Source organism: Diachasmimorpha longicaudata, chromosome 7 (genome assembly GCF_034640455.1).
Source record: "Diachasmimorpha longicaudata isolate KC_UGA_2023 chromosome 7, iyDiaLong2, whole genome shotgun sequence".
NCBI classification, from domain to species: Eukaryota; Metazoa; Arthropoda; class Insecta; order Hymenoptera; family Braconidae; genus Diachasmimorpha; species Diachasmimorpha longicaudata.
In genome coordinates this window covers 8,988,436-9,006,033 of record NC_087231.1, presented here as the reverse complement: position 1 = coordinate 9,006,033, position 17,598 = coordinate 8,988,436, and the positions used below count along the sequence as shown (strand labels likewise).

The 17,598-nt window shown below is 39.6% G+C and overlaps 1 protein-coding gene across 4 annotated transcripts in view; it reads left to right on the top strand.

Moving 5' to 3' along the window:
• Window positions 1-15,269, top strand: part of LOC135164282 (uncharacterized protein) — a 28,651-nt gene extending 13,382 nt beyond the window's left edge. For 2 of the 4 annotated variants that reach the window (XM_064124476.1, XM_064124475.1), the window contains exons 2-13: window positions 2,338-2,469; window positions 4,639-4,812; window positions 5,580-6,792; window positions 6,917-7,742; window positions 8,131-8,181; window positions 8,274-8,647; window positions 8,738-8,888; window positions 8,973-9,364; window positions 10,994-11,123; window positions 13,562-13,726; window positions 13,819-14,076; window positions 14,331-15,269. In XM_064124476.1, the coding sequence (XP_063980546.1) occupies window positions 2,340-2,469; window positions 4,639-4,812; window positions 5,580-6,792; window positions 6,917-7,742; window positions 8,131-8,181; window positions 8,274-8,647; window positions 8,738-8,888; window positions 8,973-9,364; window positions 10,994-11,123; window positions 13,562-13,726; window positions 13,819-14,076; window positions 14,331-14,519 (4,053 nt within the window). In that variant the 5' untranslated portion in view covers window positions 2,338-2,339 and the 3' untranslated portion in view covers window positions 14,520-15,269. Of the gene's footprint in view, window positions 1-2,337; window positions 2,470-4,231; window positions 4,565-4,638; window positions 4,813-5,579; window positions 6,793-6,916; window positions 7,743-8,130; window positions 8,182-8,273; window positions 8,648-8,737; window positions 8,889-8,972; window positions 9,365-10,993; window positions 11,124-13,561; window positions 13,727-13,818; window positions 14,077-14,330 lie in introns of those variants that run through there. The other 2 variants (XM_064124478.1, XM_064124477.1) reach the window with 2 other exon arrangements.
• Window positions 15,270-17,598: the final 2,329 nt, after the last annotated feature.

Here is a 17,598-nt window from a genome sequence, read left to right as displayed (position 1 = left end):
GTAAAATTGTCAGGGTCATGAGCTCAAAAATTTCGGCTCCATTAAATTTCCAATTTTCTGAGTCGACAAAAAAATCCAAACACCAACTTTCACAGCGACAAATAATCAGAAATACACTGCTCCCCTGAAATACAATTCCGCCAGAGTGAACCCGAGGACATAAACCTTCATTCAAGGCCTTCCTTCTTTCAAAGGATTTACGCAAGAGTTCCCATGACGTGGAAAAATTTATGCAATTGTTAGGAGATCAGTCACAAAATATACGAAGGGACCAGTTCATCCCCAAAGTCATTAGTATTTCCGACATTTATTCCCACGTTAATTTCTCGAAACATTTTTCATAATTTTTCATACCGATCATAATCATTGAGAACTCAAATATAGATCTGAGGTAATTGTAGACAAATTTACCGATACATTTCCTCTATATATCCCGAAATAGAAATGTCTATTCATGGGAAAACTGCAGGTGCCATTCTAACATCATTGGACCGCCTAATTGTCTGTCAATCATCATTAGCAGAGTAACAACAATACCGTCACTGCAACAATAACGGTGACTCGATGATTAAAGAGCCTCAGGGAGATTATTAAGTACCTCACAGATCCGAAGCCTTTAAATATCCCCAAACCATTGAATCTGACAGATTATCAGTGTTACCTCAAGACAGAATTCTACCAAAAACCCTAAAATATCGGCAGGAGTATGACCCCAAGCAAATAAACCCTCATTGAAGTCCCATAAAAACTCCTTAAGTCCTCATATTAATAACTCCTTTTTTGTCCATTGAAAGAATTTAAGTAAGAGTCACAAACTTTCGCGGAAGCATACTGGATCCTCCTCCTGACTAAATAAAAAACGGACAAAGGACTTACTCTCGTGGTTTATCGCACCGTTATACTCTCGCCTACGTGTGAAGATGCGGTTGGAAAGAATAATGGTGAACAAAAAAAAAATATATATAAAAATTTCGAAAGAGAAAAAAAAAGGAAATGAGTAACGAGAAAAAAAAGGGAGATATGAAAGAGGCTCTCAAGTTCACGGATGGACGGGTGAGGCCGAAGAGTCGAGGTATATCCATTCTTTTATTTCTTGTCTCACGTTCTTGCACGGTGGCACTATACATATAACGTTACACGATCCTCTCTTATGTGGCACGTCGATGCTGTCACACTGTATTTTCTATTCCCCTCACTCTCTCCCATCTCTCATCGTGGTTTTATTTTGAATTCAATGGGATTTATGTCACGCCAAAAACGTGGGACGATGCTCAACTATTGGCAAATGATATTTGCCAATTTTATTCCATCCATTAATCCCTTTCATAAATATAATTTATGATTTGTGGGAGTCATTAAATTTTAATGAAAATCCCCTGCCAACGAAATTGACAAACGAAGGATATAAATATTTATTTGATCACGATTTCACGGAGTATATTGTACAGTCGGAGATGAGTTTATCTTTTCTCCTCGAGCTCCTCCAAATTCAATTGTACACATTGACTCCGGAGTGTATCCGATTCCACCCTCATTTGATATTTTTTTTTATCTTTAGTTACTTTTTAACTGACGAATTGGCAGGAGGATGAAAAATAAACTTACTTTCACTGAGAATTTCACAGACATTTTAGCCGGGTTGTTCATCCCACTGGTGAGAATCGTCTTAACGAGTTGAAACAAAGTTTAATTAAGCACAGTGTGTTGGAGTTTGTATGCTGAGTTGAACTTTGACTATCGCGTGCTGTACGTACATATGTTGGAATAGGAGTGAAAACAATGATACGCCTTGTGGCTACTGTGTCTACTCATTATTCATTTAACCCTTTTTACTGGCTGTGAGCATTACACGGTGCGACTATTGATGCGAGATGGAGTTTGTGGAAACATTGGAAACAGCCAATTAGGCGACAATTGATTTAGATTGTGGATATCACGGGTTAATTGTTAAAGGGTAATAGATATGAGTTGTCGTAATTTATGGGTTTCTGAATAATTTGAAATCTATCGATTGCGGCGAAATGATACCATTCGATTTAATTTGCGCGTTCTAATTTATTTTCCAATTAGTTATTCATGTCTCTTGACTATAAATGGATTACAACTTTTTCTCCCACTCTCATACTCTCTGATTTATCGAAAAATCGATAGCTTCAATTTTTTTCTTCCCGAAACAATTTTATCTCCTCCAAGTAGAAGCCCATATCGGTAAATCGATATCGGTGTTTAGTTTACATCGATACAATGTCCGGTGCTCGAGTTACTCTACTTGAGTAGACCCAACAAGCGAGGATTAAATGGCAATTTTTCAATTAATTCCCTCTCTTTGATTTTCAGGAATGGCCAGCACAGGACTGGAGGTGCAAGAAGCAGGTCGTGCCCTGAGGGTCCAAACCGAAGCTCCACATCTTGTTTCAATGGGTAGTGGCAGACTGTCCACTGCTGTAACCCTCCATCCACTGCCAGAAGGTAAACACGTACTCCGATACGATGGGAAAAAGTGTAATAATTGATAAGTCCCTATCTCAGATAACACTGAGTCATACTACGTTTCATAGGTGTTGAAAAATTAGTTCCGAGAATATCATTTTTCATCCGACTATTTTTCCTCATTGACGAAAATTGATTTGAGCTGTTCCCCGAAACGATCAATTTTGATTGCACAGGAAGTTGAAAATCTCCGTTCCCTTCAGAGAGTGAGATTAAATCCCCATGAAGAGTATTTTTAATGTATTTCATGGAAATGTTTGGTACGCGTGGAGTTCCACTAGTTTTTCGTGATTTGGTTGCAGTATAAACTCCAATTTATTTAAATTAGAGAAATTCGCGAAATCCCGAAATCAAACTATGAGATCTCAATCGAATGAGTGATTTCGCTTACGACCCAGAGCGAACTGGCCTTGGTCCCGTACCTCATGAGGACCTTACATTTAGGTTTACAATTTATTTCAACTACGTCAGAAAACGTCACGAACGTGTCAACAGCCAAGAGGACGTTCACACTGAAACAGCCCCATAAAATTCCGAACAAAGCCCTGTCGGTTCCAAGTCGCGATCATACGGTCCCTATTTGAAGTCTGCAAAGTCACTAAACTCATCATTTTTTTCACTCCACAACCGGGAGTCCGTTTCTCCATTAAAAACAAAGAACATAAAATATATAATACCGATAATATCAGTCACCCTTTGCCCTTTTCGTGCAGCAAACCACATGGTACTCCCCAGCCGTAGAATATTGTCCAGCTTCTCGTATGATTTTACAACCTAAAAGTTCGCGTGCAACCGAGGTATTCCGGACGAGGAAGCCGCACGTGCGGCCAAAGTGAAATACACTTACAATTACACTTAACTCGTGAAGAAAATAACACATGTACAAAAGTCTTTGGGAGGCACAAGCCTAGGGACAGAGGACAGTAACCCAAAGCGCACTCTACATATTTAAATATAGCATTAGTTACCACGGTGGACAATATAAATTATTGCATGAGTCAATTCAATTTGAGTTTTACAGCGCATACCCCAGTATCTCGTTCTCTCTCACCCGAGAGTGATGTATTTTCAGTCTACGTCCAATGTCGCTTTACGCCCCGTTAACTGCCGACATCTCCTCCCATCCACCCTATCCCCTGTCCTTGTTTTATTTCATCCACTGTTTATTCATTATTAAAACGAAACACTCATAATTCTTTCGTATTATGGGCAAATTTCACTGAGTGAAGATAACCGGAAATTGTGAGAGACAACCGAGCCGATCTAGAATCGCGAGTACGCCTCATTGTCCAACTTCCTCCAATGCCATAAGCCGGAAGTCACAATTATTACGTTAATAATGCACCCGGTGCACTTCAGTACTACCTACATGCACTCTCAAGGCGTTGTACCGTGCACACATCGCGTTATTCTTGATATGCGTTTAAGATTGTGCCTCGGTACATTTTCCAAATTGATTTTCTCGACTATCACTTTTTCTCATCTCACGTATTTTGGGGGGAGGAAAAATTTCACTGCTGTCTTTATGCACCTGTTGTTACTTTGGTAACGATATTTGGATTTTATATTTCCCACTTCACCAATTCGTACTCAACTCATAGTCCAACAAAGATTTCCAAAAAGACTGAAAATCCTGGGGTTCCCACTCGCGCCAAATACTAAATATAAATCCACCTCCGGTTCTTTGTAGAAAGCCACCGTCGAAAATGCACTCAGTACAGTCCCCATCACTGACGCAATCCCCATGTCTCTTGAGTCTCGTGAAATCACTGGGAATAAATTTTGAATTGAAGTGGTAAAATATCATCGTTTGACTGATTTCATTTCAATAATCTTTGGATTTTTCCGTTTGTCCATGAATTTTGAAAGGAATATCAAGATATTTCGTTGGAAACCTTGACCGGTTGGAAGGGATCTTTGCAAAAGCTTATAATTAAAAAATAATCATTATCACTTCAACTCAGCATTGAAGAATCGATTGACAAACTGCACGAGACGCACAATTCAATTTTCCACCTATGGGGAGAAAGTACCTGACGATTTTAGGGCCGAGAATCACCGACCGGTTGGACAAGTTGGATTCTTTTATTTCCATTTGTCTAGTTGATTTTTACATTATTGTGTTGTAATGAATATAATTGTCCACAGGTCGTGTCATATTGGGATCGGATAGAAATGCTGATATACCAGTGTCAGGAACGGGTGTTGAGGGAGTGCATTGTGCTATCGAGAATAATAACGGAGTGGTCACTCTTCATCCCATAAACGGAAGTACATCCATCGACGGCAACGTCACAAATTCATCTGTGAGACTTGCACAAGGTGAGTTAATCAAAAGTTATAGCTGTGGATACATCAAAATTCCAGATCACTCGGGTTTTACGTTTTCGTAAGGGAATTGCAGGTAGGCCTCGTAAAATCTCCGATAAAGTTCGCCCTTCCAGGGACTGGTTACGATGGAAGTGAAGAATTTCCATCGTTAACTTCCAACTTCATAATTGGATTTATCGAGAGCTGTTATCGGATTTTCTTTATATTACTCTTTGGAATTCCTCTTGTAATTGACGATGTGTATCGGAAACATTTTTCCTATAAATTTTTATTGCGTTTAGAGAGTTATTGCAGTGAGAACTTTTCAGTGAGAAAGTTGTAAAAGTTTGAATTCAAACGACAGTTATTTTTTTTCGTAAGCCCACTAGTGTAATACGATCCCAACATTTTCCGCACTATTTCCTTCAATTTCATTGAAATCAATTGACCGAGACCGAACGATTGTAGTTGAGTATCGTGAAAAAGCTTTGCCTTCTAGACTCGTTTGAAATTGTTGATGTCTCGTTGGAGAGTTTTTCCCCCCTGAGAATCATCGCGAAGTAACTGAAGTTGAACGGATTATTCGCTAGTAATTACTTCAATCACTTAACAAAGAGGTACAACTTCACAAAAACTGCGTCGATATCAAACGGAGAACGTTCTCATGAATTGGATAGATGTATACACCATTATAATAATAATCGTGTTTATCTTTATCTCTGTAATGAATAATTTAGCCGATCCATAAATACGAGAAACTAATGCCAATTAATTTCCAGGCTGCATGATATCAATCGGCCGCTCCAACTACATGCGCTTCAACCACCCAGCGGAAGCCAAACACCTGAAAGCCGTTCTCCCAAACTCCAGAATATCAATGGCGCCGATAAGTTTCTCCCTCCTCCCGGAAAATACGGATCTCGAGCGAAAGCCGCCCGTGGCACCACGGAAATCCCCCCGGAACTCCTGTTCAGATGAGGAGGTGGGCTTTCTGGGTAAACTCACGAAATTCGAGATGTTGGCCCGTCAGAATCGTAACTGCGTATCACCAAAAGTCTTTCCCGCCGGTTCATTAACGACAAATGTACCCGCTGATCAGATACTTGGTCACTCAAGGTCTCCGAGCCTGATATCACTGAGTAAAAGTCACAATTCACCATTGCAGAATCTCACGAACTTTGATAGAAGCAGATCGAATACACCGAATTACATTGGTAGTCCAAGTGGCCATTTGGGTCACGGGGATGAGCACAAAAATAGGATTGACAGTAGAACACCAAGCCGATCGAATACACCCAACTGTAGTTATCACACATCAACGCCAAATCACAATCAGATTCAATTGTACAGCTCAACAGAGGCATATCTCAAAACTTGCGGACCAAATTACATCGAGAACAATGAAAATCACGGATCACTGAATAAATTTAACGGTAACAGCGTCGATCTCATGTCGAGAAGTTTAACTTGCCAGAGGTCCAGTGATTACGATAAGTTTGGACGTGAATTTGATATGAGTCAGAGTCTAATTGTGGCGAAAACTACGACAACTGAGTATCTTCAAGTTGAACAGTATGGATCTAATCCAAACTTGTGCAGCAGACCCAGTGTACATGGGTCAAATGGATCGTTCAATACAGTCAGTTGTGGACAGAGTTTTGGGGCACATTTCAATTCTAAGAGGATTCAACCACCAAGCCCAGCCTTCAATCGTAATCCGAGGTATAGCGAGCAGAAGAGAATTCAGGGAAGGGTTAAGAGTCCTACGCCCAGTGTTGGTAGTGGATGTTCGCTTGAGGAGCTTAGAGAGAGGCAGATTGATGCGGAGAATAAACGAAAGGAGGCCGAGTGCAGGAGGAAATTGGCACAGGAGGAGAGAGTCAGGGAGCAGGAAATTGAGAAACAGGAAAAAATGAGATTAGAGGAGATTTTAGCTATGTGCGCTGAGTATGAGAGACAGAGCGCCGGGGAGAAACCGAGACAACCAAACAGGTAAATTAATGATTTTTAAGGGTTTCTTGAAGTCAATGCGGCGGAAGATGTGAATATGTATATTGAAGATACATTCAACTACTTGGAACCAATTCCTTTATTAACCCTCTGTATTATTTTTCAGAATCAAAACGAATGGATCACTTCCACGTGACAAGAGACCGGGCTACACTTCCCCATACAGTCCAAAGAGTCCCTCGAATCACCAGCCCCATTTTTCCTTCGACTCCCCGAAACAATCGCCCCCCAACCCCCGTCGCCCCCACCAAAACGGAAATATTCCAAACAACATACGTGCCTTACCCGACCCACCAATATCGCCCAACAACAATCGATCACAAACTTGGTCGAGCAGTCCTACAAACAGTAATCATGGCTTCTCTACCTCGATATCTCAAGCTCGAGGCTCTAATCACGAGAACGCCAATATGCTAAATGGAGAGACTGATAAACGAATCGAATTGCCGAATCAATCGACCTTCAGTACTATACAACTGAATGGTACAAGAATAGCGAATAATACGGTGTCTAATTACGAGAATTTATCAATAAGTGGTAGCAATAGCATTTACGAAAACGTCGTATCACCCCAAAATAACAATCAAACAAATACACTGAAGAGAAATGGGCATTTAACGAATTCCTGTGAAGTTATTGAGAATAAACTAGCAATATCGAATGATGATTTACTCGAGGCAATTGAGCAATTATCAATGCTATCAAAATCCAAAGACAACTGTGTCACACCAAAAAAAAATAATACCGAGAGAGATAATGCTAAATCGAATGAGGCAAAGGCTGATAAAGAGCGCAAAGAACTTGAGGAAGAGGACAAGAAAAAGTACATTGAATTTTTGCAAAATGAGAAAGTCCACATTCTTGGTAACATGGAAATGTTGAAACGCAGTATCGCAGACATTGAAATTCAGGAGGAGGAAATAAGCAGAGAGGTAACGAAAAAAAAAGAAATCACTAAATCCTTTGTTGAGCAATGAAGAGTCTGTTCACATTGAATGTTGCCGGTTGGCACTTATTTTTGGAACTAACGCAAATGTAAAAATACTATTTCGCTCTTTCGTCTTGGATAATTTATGCGCATGGCGTTACGTCATAGCGCCTTATCTGCGGTTTTGGATATGCCGACGGACTAGTATTTGAATGAACATTCTTCGTTTATTTCTCTATTCCTTGCTCAACAGTTGACCATGTGACACTCGTCATGAGCAGTTCGATTTTCTCGAGTTTATCTCTATTGTTTCATAGTTTTTCCATTCACTCAAGAGTGAGAATAAAGTGCATAGATTTTTTTTACGAAACTGTGTTTTCACTATTTGACAGGGGAAAATGTTTTTGTTGGCTGACACTCTGTACAAGAAATTAACTTGCGAGGTGTTGTATAGTTCCACATCCAAAATACATTTTCTGTTTGTGAAAAAAGGAATATAGAAAATTAAGTGCGTACTCTTTGTTTTATTTTGCAGCTTGAATTGGAAAAAGCACTGCTGTCAGCTGAGTATGAATCCGAATCCCTGAAATTAACGACTGATGAGGCTGAAAAAATAAGTTTGCAGATGAGAATTAACGATCTCGAACGAGAAATGGCCGATGATACAGCGAGCCAGGCTAATCTGCAGACAGAAGCTAAAAGACGAGTCGACAGAGCCCAAGAACTGTGTGACAGACTGGAAGAGGAACTTAAATATTGCGGTGATGATAGTAAACAGCACGAGATTGCGGAAAAATTGAATGCACAGCAGGATACCCTTGAGACTGAACGAAAAACCTTTGAGGATCTCGAGTTTCATCATTTGGAGGAGGAAGCCAGTAAATTGGCAACGAGAGAGGAATTGCAGAGGTAAGAACTTCTGGTTCAATGGATCGTTATCAATACCAGTAGGGTTCATTGGTCAAGAACGAAAGGAAACTGATAAAACTATGATTTCAGATATTTGAGTGAACTTTCAAACAAGATAGAAGCGAGGAGAGGCCAGTTGAATCATCTGGAGTCTCAGAGAAGCGTTGCAAAATCCGCAGCCACTAAAGAGTCGAGAACCCTGGAGAGGCAGAAACTCGGACATATGCGGAGATTAGAAGAAGTAAGAATGAATGAAAGCCACTTTCTCCAATTATTCGCAATTTGTCACTTGAAATTTTTCACTCATGATGTAATTTCTCTACAGGGTCGTAACAGAATACGTGCCATAGATGACGAGTTGGAGAAGTTGACAAGAAACACAGTGGAGAATTGCGAGGATAAGCGATCCCCGAGTAGAGAAGATTTTGATAGAATTTCAAGAGTCACAACGGACTCACCCATTGTGAATAACCAAGGGAGCTTGGGAAGAAAGACTATTGAATCATTGAAGGAGATCGAGAGGAATCGCCAGCTGCATTTGGCCAAGCAGGGGAGCCAAGTGATATCGGAGGAGAGACGCAGAGTTGAGGAGTTAAAGAGGAGAGTACAGGATGAAGTTAGATCACAGTGGGAGGAGAGAAAACTTAACTGCGCGTCTTTCAACAGTGTTGAGTCTGGTGAGGAGTCTTCAAGTTACTCTACTGGGCCAACTGAAAGGTAAATATCATTTGAGATGAAAAAACTCGTAATTGGGTAGGATTTCAGTAGAGCTTTACCCAAGTAGACTTTAGATAAGGCTCTGGAAAGAAAAAATCAGTGTACAGTACAATCGTAAACATTCAATATTCGTCAGCGCTCCGCATTATCGAGAGTTAATGACGGGTGTTTAGCTGACATAAACACTGAAGAGCTGCTGTATTTGCTGCAGAAATTAATATTTATTTTTGCATTGAGTTTTCAAGTGTTGATTAGTCATGTAACCGGGTTTCGCCAATTTTCACACAAGAAAAGAAAGACCGAGGGTATTTTTAAACATCCAAAGAAACATGTTTCTCCACGTAATTCAGCATAAATAATGGGCTGTACGTATTTTTACGAAAGTCTATGATTTCTCATTCTCCTCGGTTGACCTCTACCCAAATGCATATAAAACATGGAGAATTACCAACATAAAACATCATCGTTATTCAAATTTCTTCACTATTACCATGCATTTATAAGCCTCGGACTTCGATCGTTTATACGATTGAAGCAAATAATAAAAAAAAAACTACATCAGTTATCTGGTATAACAACGACATTTCCCTCGGCTATGTACACAGAATTAGTTCGACAGCGGCGTTGAAAAATCTATGTAATCTAAACACTGATAAAAAGCCAGTCGCGTTCTCAAATTCCACATGTACACGTAGTTTCAAATACCCCGTATTATTCATCCAACATATGAGAACACGTCTCATATTTAACAGAAATGGGATTTAAAAAAAAAAAGATAGCTTCAAACGTAGAGATAGTTTCAGTGAAATTCAGCGATCAGAGTAAGTTGAAGTGAAATATCGTGGCAGTTTCATCTCAGCAATTTTACTACGTGAAACCCCAAGCCTCACCTCGTCGTCATTGAGACAGGCATCGAGATTGGTTGATTTTTTAAATACCCCCCAGGCTGAGCACGAAACTTTGATGCAGTGAAAACTCTCGTTGCCATTTTATACTCCTTTTTTATTCGTATTAAACACTTGCGAAAGTGTAAGCCGGTCTCTGTGATGGGATCGTGGGTCGTGTAGGTGGGGCATGTGTTATCTTGGCGATACGGATATCATTGAGTTGAGATCGGTAACGTCAATGATGCTAGTTGAGAGAGGCAAAATCGTGTTGCCCAGATAATCGTGTGAAAATGTCAATTTGAAAGTTTGAGGATAAACAATTTGCGGTATTTCTTGGATGATTAGTTAGGTTTTTTTTTTCTTTTCGGGGAAAGGATTGAGAGTCCGAGATCCGTGATTTACATGTTAACTGGTGCGTGAAGAAATAATGTGCGAAGATGAACACTCGGGAAATGGGTGCGGCAGTGATGGACGAGGCACGTGCGAGAGGGTGCAACTTGATAACGATCATTACTAGTAACAAATTTTACATAGTTACCAAGGATTGGCTTGCAGAAAATTGCTACAGACCAAGTGAACGATGTGCACGTTACTGGTATAATCGTTATTTGTGAGTTATCACTGGAAGAGACACTTAAAAAATATGCATGACAATGAGAAATGGATTTTATGATGTATTGTTTGGCGGTTTAAGTGCCAATAAAATATTGACCTCTGGTTTGTTTTTTTTTTATGCTTCTAGTGGTAGCGGTAGCAGCGATGGGGCTGACACTGCTGCAAGTGAAAAAATGTCACCCAGCAAATTGTCCGAGTTCACGTCATCGAGTCCTGGTCCGTCTACCAATTCCTATTCACTTCTGCAGAGTGAAAACGTAAGTGACTGTGGACTTGAGTTATTTTTGTGCATGCGATGACCGCACACCTGTTTCAATGATAGATTTCTACAATATTTGCATGCATTTTACCACGATTCAATGGTTTATTCGGCATCTGTAATCCATTAAGCTATTTCAGACCTTTCGTGCTTGTTTACCCCCTGCGATATTGATGTCGCTTCTTGTCAAATCATTTCTGCGAAATTGCTGAATTTTATAAGTCGTGAATGAACGAATGACGTTCACAACTTGGCGGTTAGAGATCAAAACCGAAGGTTAAAGTGTCAGCGTGAAAACGCCTCTCTAATATACGTTGGATCATTAAGAATCTTCACTAGTCAACGCATCGTTTACACTGGGAGAATCACATTTGGCTACCGTACTGGTGACTTTATGTTTTCCACAGACATTGAATTTCGCAAGGATTCGGTACGACATTCTAGGGCACATTTTGCGTATTCAATACCACATGTGCTCCACATTCATTGGAAATTGTATTCATGAAGATTGACTACAGTCGTATATTCGGTCTATGCGGATATGAGGGTCTTTTCGGTGTCAAAAGTAATGCACTTTTTAATGTGTTTTTAATTTTTCTTGCGACAATGAGATCGAATCAGTGGCGTCAGTCCAATTAAATAAATTAACTGATCAAATGTCGTTATGCCGAATGAATGGAAGAAGAATAATTTTCCTCAAGTTGGTATTTTTGAAAAAAGGCCTCGTTAGGATTATTGATCGTTCCTCAATAGCCGTTGCACCCTGTGGAGAGGGGTTACTAACAAAAGGGGGTATAAGAAGAATAGCTGGAGCATCGATGCGTAGACGCAGGCGAGTGAAAGAGCCACTGGTATAACGTGCGTTCGATGCGTCTCGCCTGCGCCACTCGTACATAATTTTCGCTTTAATTTAAATAGTATAAAAAAAATGTACATAACAAGTAGTGAAAAATGTGCGCGCAGTGAGATAATAAACATAGAGCCCACTCGTGCGTAGATATGAGACCTTTGTGAATATCCCTATGCAGAAAAACCCACGCATATTCATGCCAAAGAGACACCTCGTAATACCGAAAATATTCAAAATAGTTTAGTGCTATGGTGACCGCGGGCATTTGCATCGAAATTTTTGCACAACAAAAATTGTACGACTGACTCATGCAAATAACATACACGGCTCAGCATCCAGCATCGTGGGCGTACGTTGTACATCGTTATTTCTAAATAATTTTCGCCCCTGAATATGAAGTCGTGAATCCTGTGAATGAGACTTGTTGTGTTACAACTTCTGTGAGGGGTATGTGGGGGCGATTTTTACTTATTTTTCGAGCGGGCAAATACCCGCTTGGGGTGGGGATGGATGTGTATGCGTTTTAAAACGGGTGAATAATAAATGTACAAGCACTCCCGAAACTCTCAGTTGCTACTATACCTCTGGGGGTACAGCACGCTTGGCTTTTTTAAGGATCTCAGTGGTTGATTTTCTTTTCTCGAGAGTGAACGAGATTTCAGTCACACTCGTACCGACACGGAAATCTCCGTCAAGTTCGTGATATCGCAATCGTTTCGGGAATTTTGAGAATTCATTCGTGGTTTATTCGTTGACAAAGGAGATCTTGGAATCATAAATAATATTCCGCTCGGCAATCCATTATATTTTTTTGGTATACACGAAAAATAATCTATAAATTATTTTATCTTCCCCTGGTATCTTCATCACATTTTTTAAAACAATTACTCATCATAATGTCTCTCATGTGGATGAACTACATGAAATCAACATGCAAAAAGAAACATCTTAAAAAACGTCGCGTAAGTCATCCAACTCAATAAAAATTCTGCGAGAGAAATGAAATTAATGAAAATTCACCCACACCTGTTCACACCTGTGTAGCAATTTCTCTTAAACTTCCGGATTAATTTACTCGTGTTTATGGCTTTCGTGTGCCAAAAGAGTCGTGTCATAATACGCACGAGAATTTTGCATTTTGATACAAGCCGGGGGTTATAATAGGAAATATGAAAATATAAAGAACAATGTTGGTGGCAACCCAGAATGTTAGGTGCACGGTATTAATATGATGCCTATAAATATATCAAAAATGTTCAACTCGTCTCAATCGCACCCGATGACCACCCAGAGGTGTTTACACTGAGGATAAAAAAATCATGACAGCAAATTTGCGAAATATGAAAACATAAACACGGGGATTATTATTTTGTGTAATTTTGCATATTCGCGGAATACAGTTTAATGCGTTTACACATTGTGCATGGATTTTATAAATACATGTCCCCGAGAAAGTGGCCATTCTGACCTCCTGATAATTTTGAATTTTCCTCGATACGAGGGACATGTGTCGAACATAAGGCACTTGGATTTTGTCTCAACCGCTTTGCCTTCTTCCTCAATTTTCTCACTTCTCTATCTTACAGATGCGAGATGGTAGGAGGACCTCAATGGAGGGTGAAAGACTCAGTGGCACTAGTGTTGGGCTTGTCGATGGTAGCGGAAGTCGTCCGCTTTCACAAACTTCTAGTGAAATGGACAGTGTGGGACCCCTGCAGTCGGTTAAACATCGAGATAAACCAAAGCTCCAGGTAAATACGTAGTTCCATTTGCGCATTTGCAAACCTCAAATGCTTCTGAAATATTAATTGTGGAGTCTAATGGTTTTGTTCGTCTGTTTCAGCGTCCACTGACGAGATATCTCCCGATAAAATCCGAATCTCTTGACCTGAGACATCATATTGAAACCGCTGGACATCAACTTCCACTCATCCACGATGTCACAGTTGACACAACTACGTGCAGCGGATATTTGTCGAAGATGAGCAAGAAATTCCATCATTGGAACAAACGCTGGTTCGTTTTCGATAGGAAACGCAAGACTCTCTCGTACTTCAGTGATAGCCATTCTAAAAAGGCTAGAGGGCTCATTTACTTCCAGGTAACGTACCAAATTAAATGAAATGAGTCCTTCATTTGTAGAGTCATTATTTTTTTCTGAATTGTAGTATCTTTATTTCTTTCTCCTTTTTTATAAATATTTTCAAATTTATGAGATATGTTCCGTATTATTCACTCGCTTTGTACCTCAGATTCGTAATATCTCATAAATACTGACTCGTGTCCAGTCACCACTTCTCATAGCGATGTTCGCGCGAAGAATTATAAATTTACATTTTTTCTCTCCTTTTCCAGTCAATTGAGGAAGTTTACGTTGATCACATGAACACAGTGCGCTCGCCCCAGCCATCACTGACGTTCATAATAAAGACGTCAACTCGATTGTATCATCTGATGGCACCAAGTCCAGAGGCTATGAGAGTTTGGGTCGACGTTGTTTTCACTGGTGCCGAGGGTTATCATGAATTTGATCATGGAGTTTGACAGGGACCAACAACTGCTTTATTCCCAGCAGGATCTCTTTACAGGACCACTGAGGATCCACCTTTGTGCCTGAAGAATTTGATCTTTAAATTCTTCTATTGAGTTTATTGGAAAAATGGAAATTCCTCCAAAGAACAATTTATTCGAGTTTTTTTCACCACAATTCTTCGAATGTGGACTGCCTTTGGTCTGTGACGTTGTTGACTACAATATTTTACCCACCATTGTCGACGGAATTTTAGGAGTTATACTATACAATCAAATGGTGCCAATTTATTTGATAAGATGGCTGGAGGAAGCGTAGAAATATTTGGAATCACCACCATACGCTGTTTATTATTGACACTGGTATTTTCTAATGGATAATTAAGCCTAGTGTACGTTAAATCGTAGAGAATTTTAATCTAGTCTTCCAACATAAGTAATTTTGATACAGTTGGTATCCACGAGAAGACAACATTGTTCGTTTTTTCGGAATTTTGCTTGGAAATGTTGAAAATGTATGGAAAACTGGAATGAACCAGAGGAGAATTTCACACTGGTAATAATCACATTGTGGAGTTACATTTTTTTTTTGAAATGAATGAATTTCAAATCAGTTTGTGAAAATGATGAATTCTATACATATGATTTAATATGTAAAATGCATTCTGTATTGTTAGATCGAATTTTAATGAGATTGATTGATTAATTCCCATGACGTTTGAGGACTCTAAGACCAATAAACGTTACTATCATTTCTACAGAAAATTTTGTGGCCTTTTATTCCCTTTTTGAAAAAGTACTACTGGGCTGACAATTAACCTCATAAGAATCACTTACAATTTGTATTTTATTGTGTCGTTTATTTTATTAAATTGATTCTCGAAGCAGTTGAGAAACATTTACTTCACCGATAATTATGAATGACTCGCCATCCGGAAGCTTTTAGGATTTTTACTAATGATCCCGTGATATTTGTAATGAGAATTCTTTCTGACAAATATTTGTTTTATACTCCACTCTATTTTCATTTCGCTGACCAATGAACTTCGAGATTTCCCCCACCTCAATCACTTATTGGCTCCCCCATACGTGAGAATAGTTTCGGATTAGAATTTAATTGAAATGTTTATTATTACCTAGTAAAAACATAGTTAAGAAACCCAATGCAACTCCATCCCTGACCGTTATACTAATATCAACTTTATTTCTTTTAATTGGCAGATAAAATTACAATAAAAAGCTATTTTATCTCCATTATTGATTGCTAGTCATCACGATCTCATTTTTTTAATTCTCACATGACGAAATCGCGCCTAATTTACGCTGGCACCATTTCAACTAAGTATCAATTATATTTTTTTCACTTTCGAAAATAATCGGATTTTCACTGACAAAAAAAAACAACTGAAATTATATTGACACGGATCAAGGAGTAAAAATTTAACTTCAGTGACACCTTAACTTGCAAAACTTGGAGATTTATCTCTCCGAACTTTAGACGATCCTCAAATCCCCCCTAACCGTCTGCCTATCGGTCTGGTTACCCTAAGGAATAAAGAAAGTTCGTTATCAACGGTACATTCAGGTCTCGAGGAAGTTCACCGAAAATATATTTATAAGCATTCATTTCCCTTAAACATCTGTCGCTAAGAAGTGCGTAACGGCACGTGGCATCTTCCTTCATCATTGAGGAAGTACCCTCCAACGGCAAAAAGGACTCGTGCCAGATGCAGATGCTCAATACTGTAGCCGCATCATCTCCCCCTCGATGTTTCATTTTTTTTCATCGTAAATTACAAAACTCCCTAACTTGGTATTCCATTGTCACCTTCGAGGTGTCCCCAATCAAACTAAAACTTCACTGCGTTACATTTTCAGTATCGAATCGACGCATCTGCACAACCACTAATATGGCATCCAAAGTTCTTCGTTTCATTATTTTCCACGAGTGACGCAAGGTCACCAGTAAAAAAACCCGTCGACTCACTTTCATCGACCCGGTTTGAATTTCAATTATTTTGTACTGACGCCGGGAAAATAATTTGTAAAATAATGGGAAGAGAATGTGAATACATGACGAAAGAAAATTAAAAGACATGAATCATCGGAATAACGAATCTGTCCAAAATCAATTTTATAAAATTGGCACCATGAGGATTTAAATTTGAAGTAAATAAACATTCTGTTCATGACATAACATAATTATATTAAGACGCAGAGAGAAAACTAACTGGTACGAGGTTCCTGAACTGTAATACTCCTGCAATTTAAAATTTACACCGCAAAATATTTTTCCAAAAAATTTGACCAGTGTCCTTCACTCCATTAGGACATGGAAATTTCCACAACTTCAATCCCCCCCCTTCCCTCGCCATGCGAGTCAACTTCATCGAAGTAACCGAACATCAGAAAAGAAACCTTTCTCCAGGACATTCTTCTCATTCCCCCTCTTCCATACTCTCAATTTCCCTAAAAAATCCAATTAAACTCGCAGGTGAACAATTCAAGGCCACCTTTATCGTTCATCGCGTTACCTTGACCTTGCATTTCGCAGCGCATCACCCCAAGACTTTGAAACTCATCCCAAAGCAGCCGAATGCGAAACTAAACTCATCCCCAAATGAAAAAGTCCCCCATAGCTCTCACATTTCACACCGAAGGTCTCGTCCATTGATGGTCCGATATCAATCGCCTATGAATCACATCCTCGCAATAGCATCAAGAGTCACTCCAACGCCGTATACGACCTAATTGTTGCAATGAGGTGAAAAATTAAAGGAAAAAAAAACTACCAATCGTCTTTAAAATCCTCCCATATCGCCTTATGCTGTACATCCCTGACCGAACGAATGGCCGAAGGACCGGTTCCAAGGACCCTCGAATTCTCCGTTGATGTGACGTCATCTCCGGTGAATAAAGGAGGTGGATAGTGGTGTGGGCCACGTGCCCAGTGAAAAATATAAGAAAGAATATGTGTTCCCTGGTTTGAAGGGGCCCCCTTGTTTGAGAAAAAAATACCGTCGACTATATGTAATGCTGGTATTGGGCGGGGAACTTCACCCGCTTGCTCAGCTTAACTCCCTCCTCGCTGACG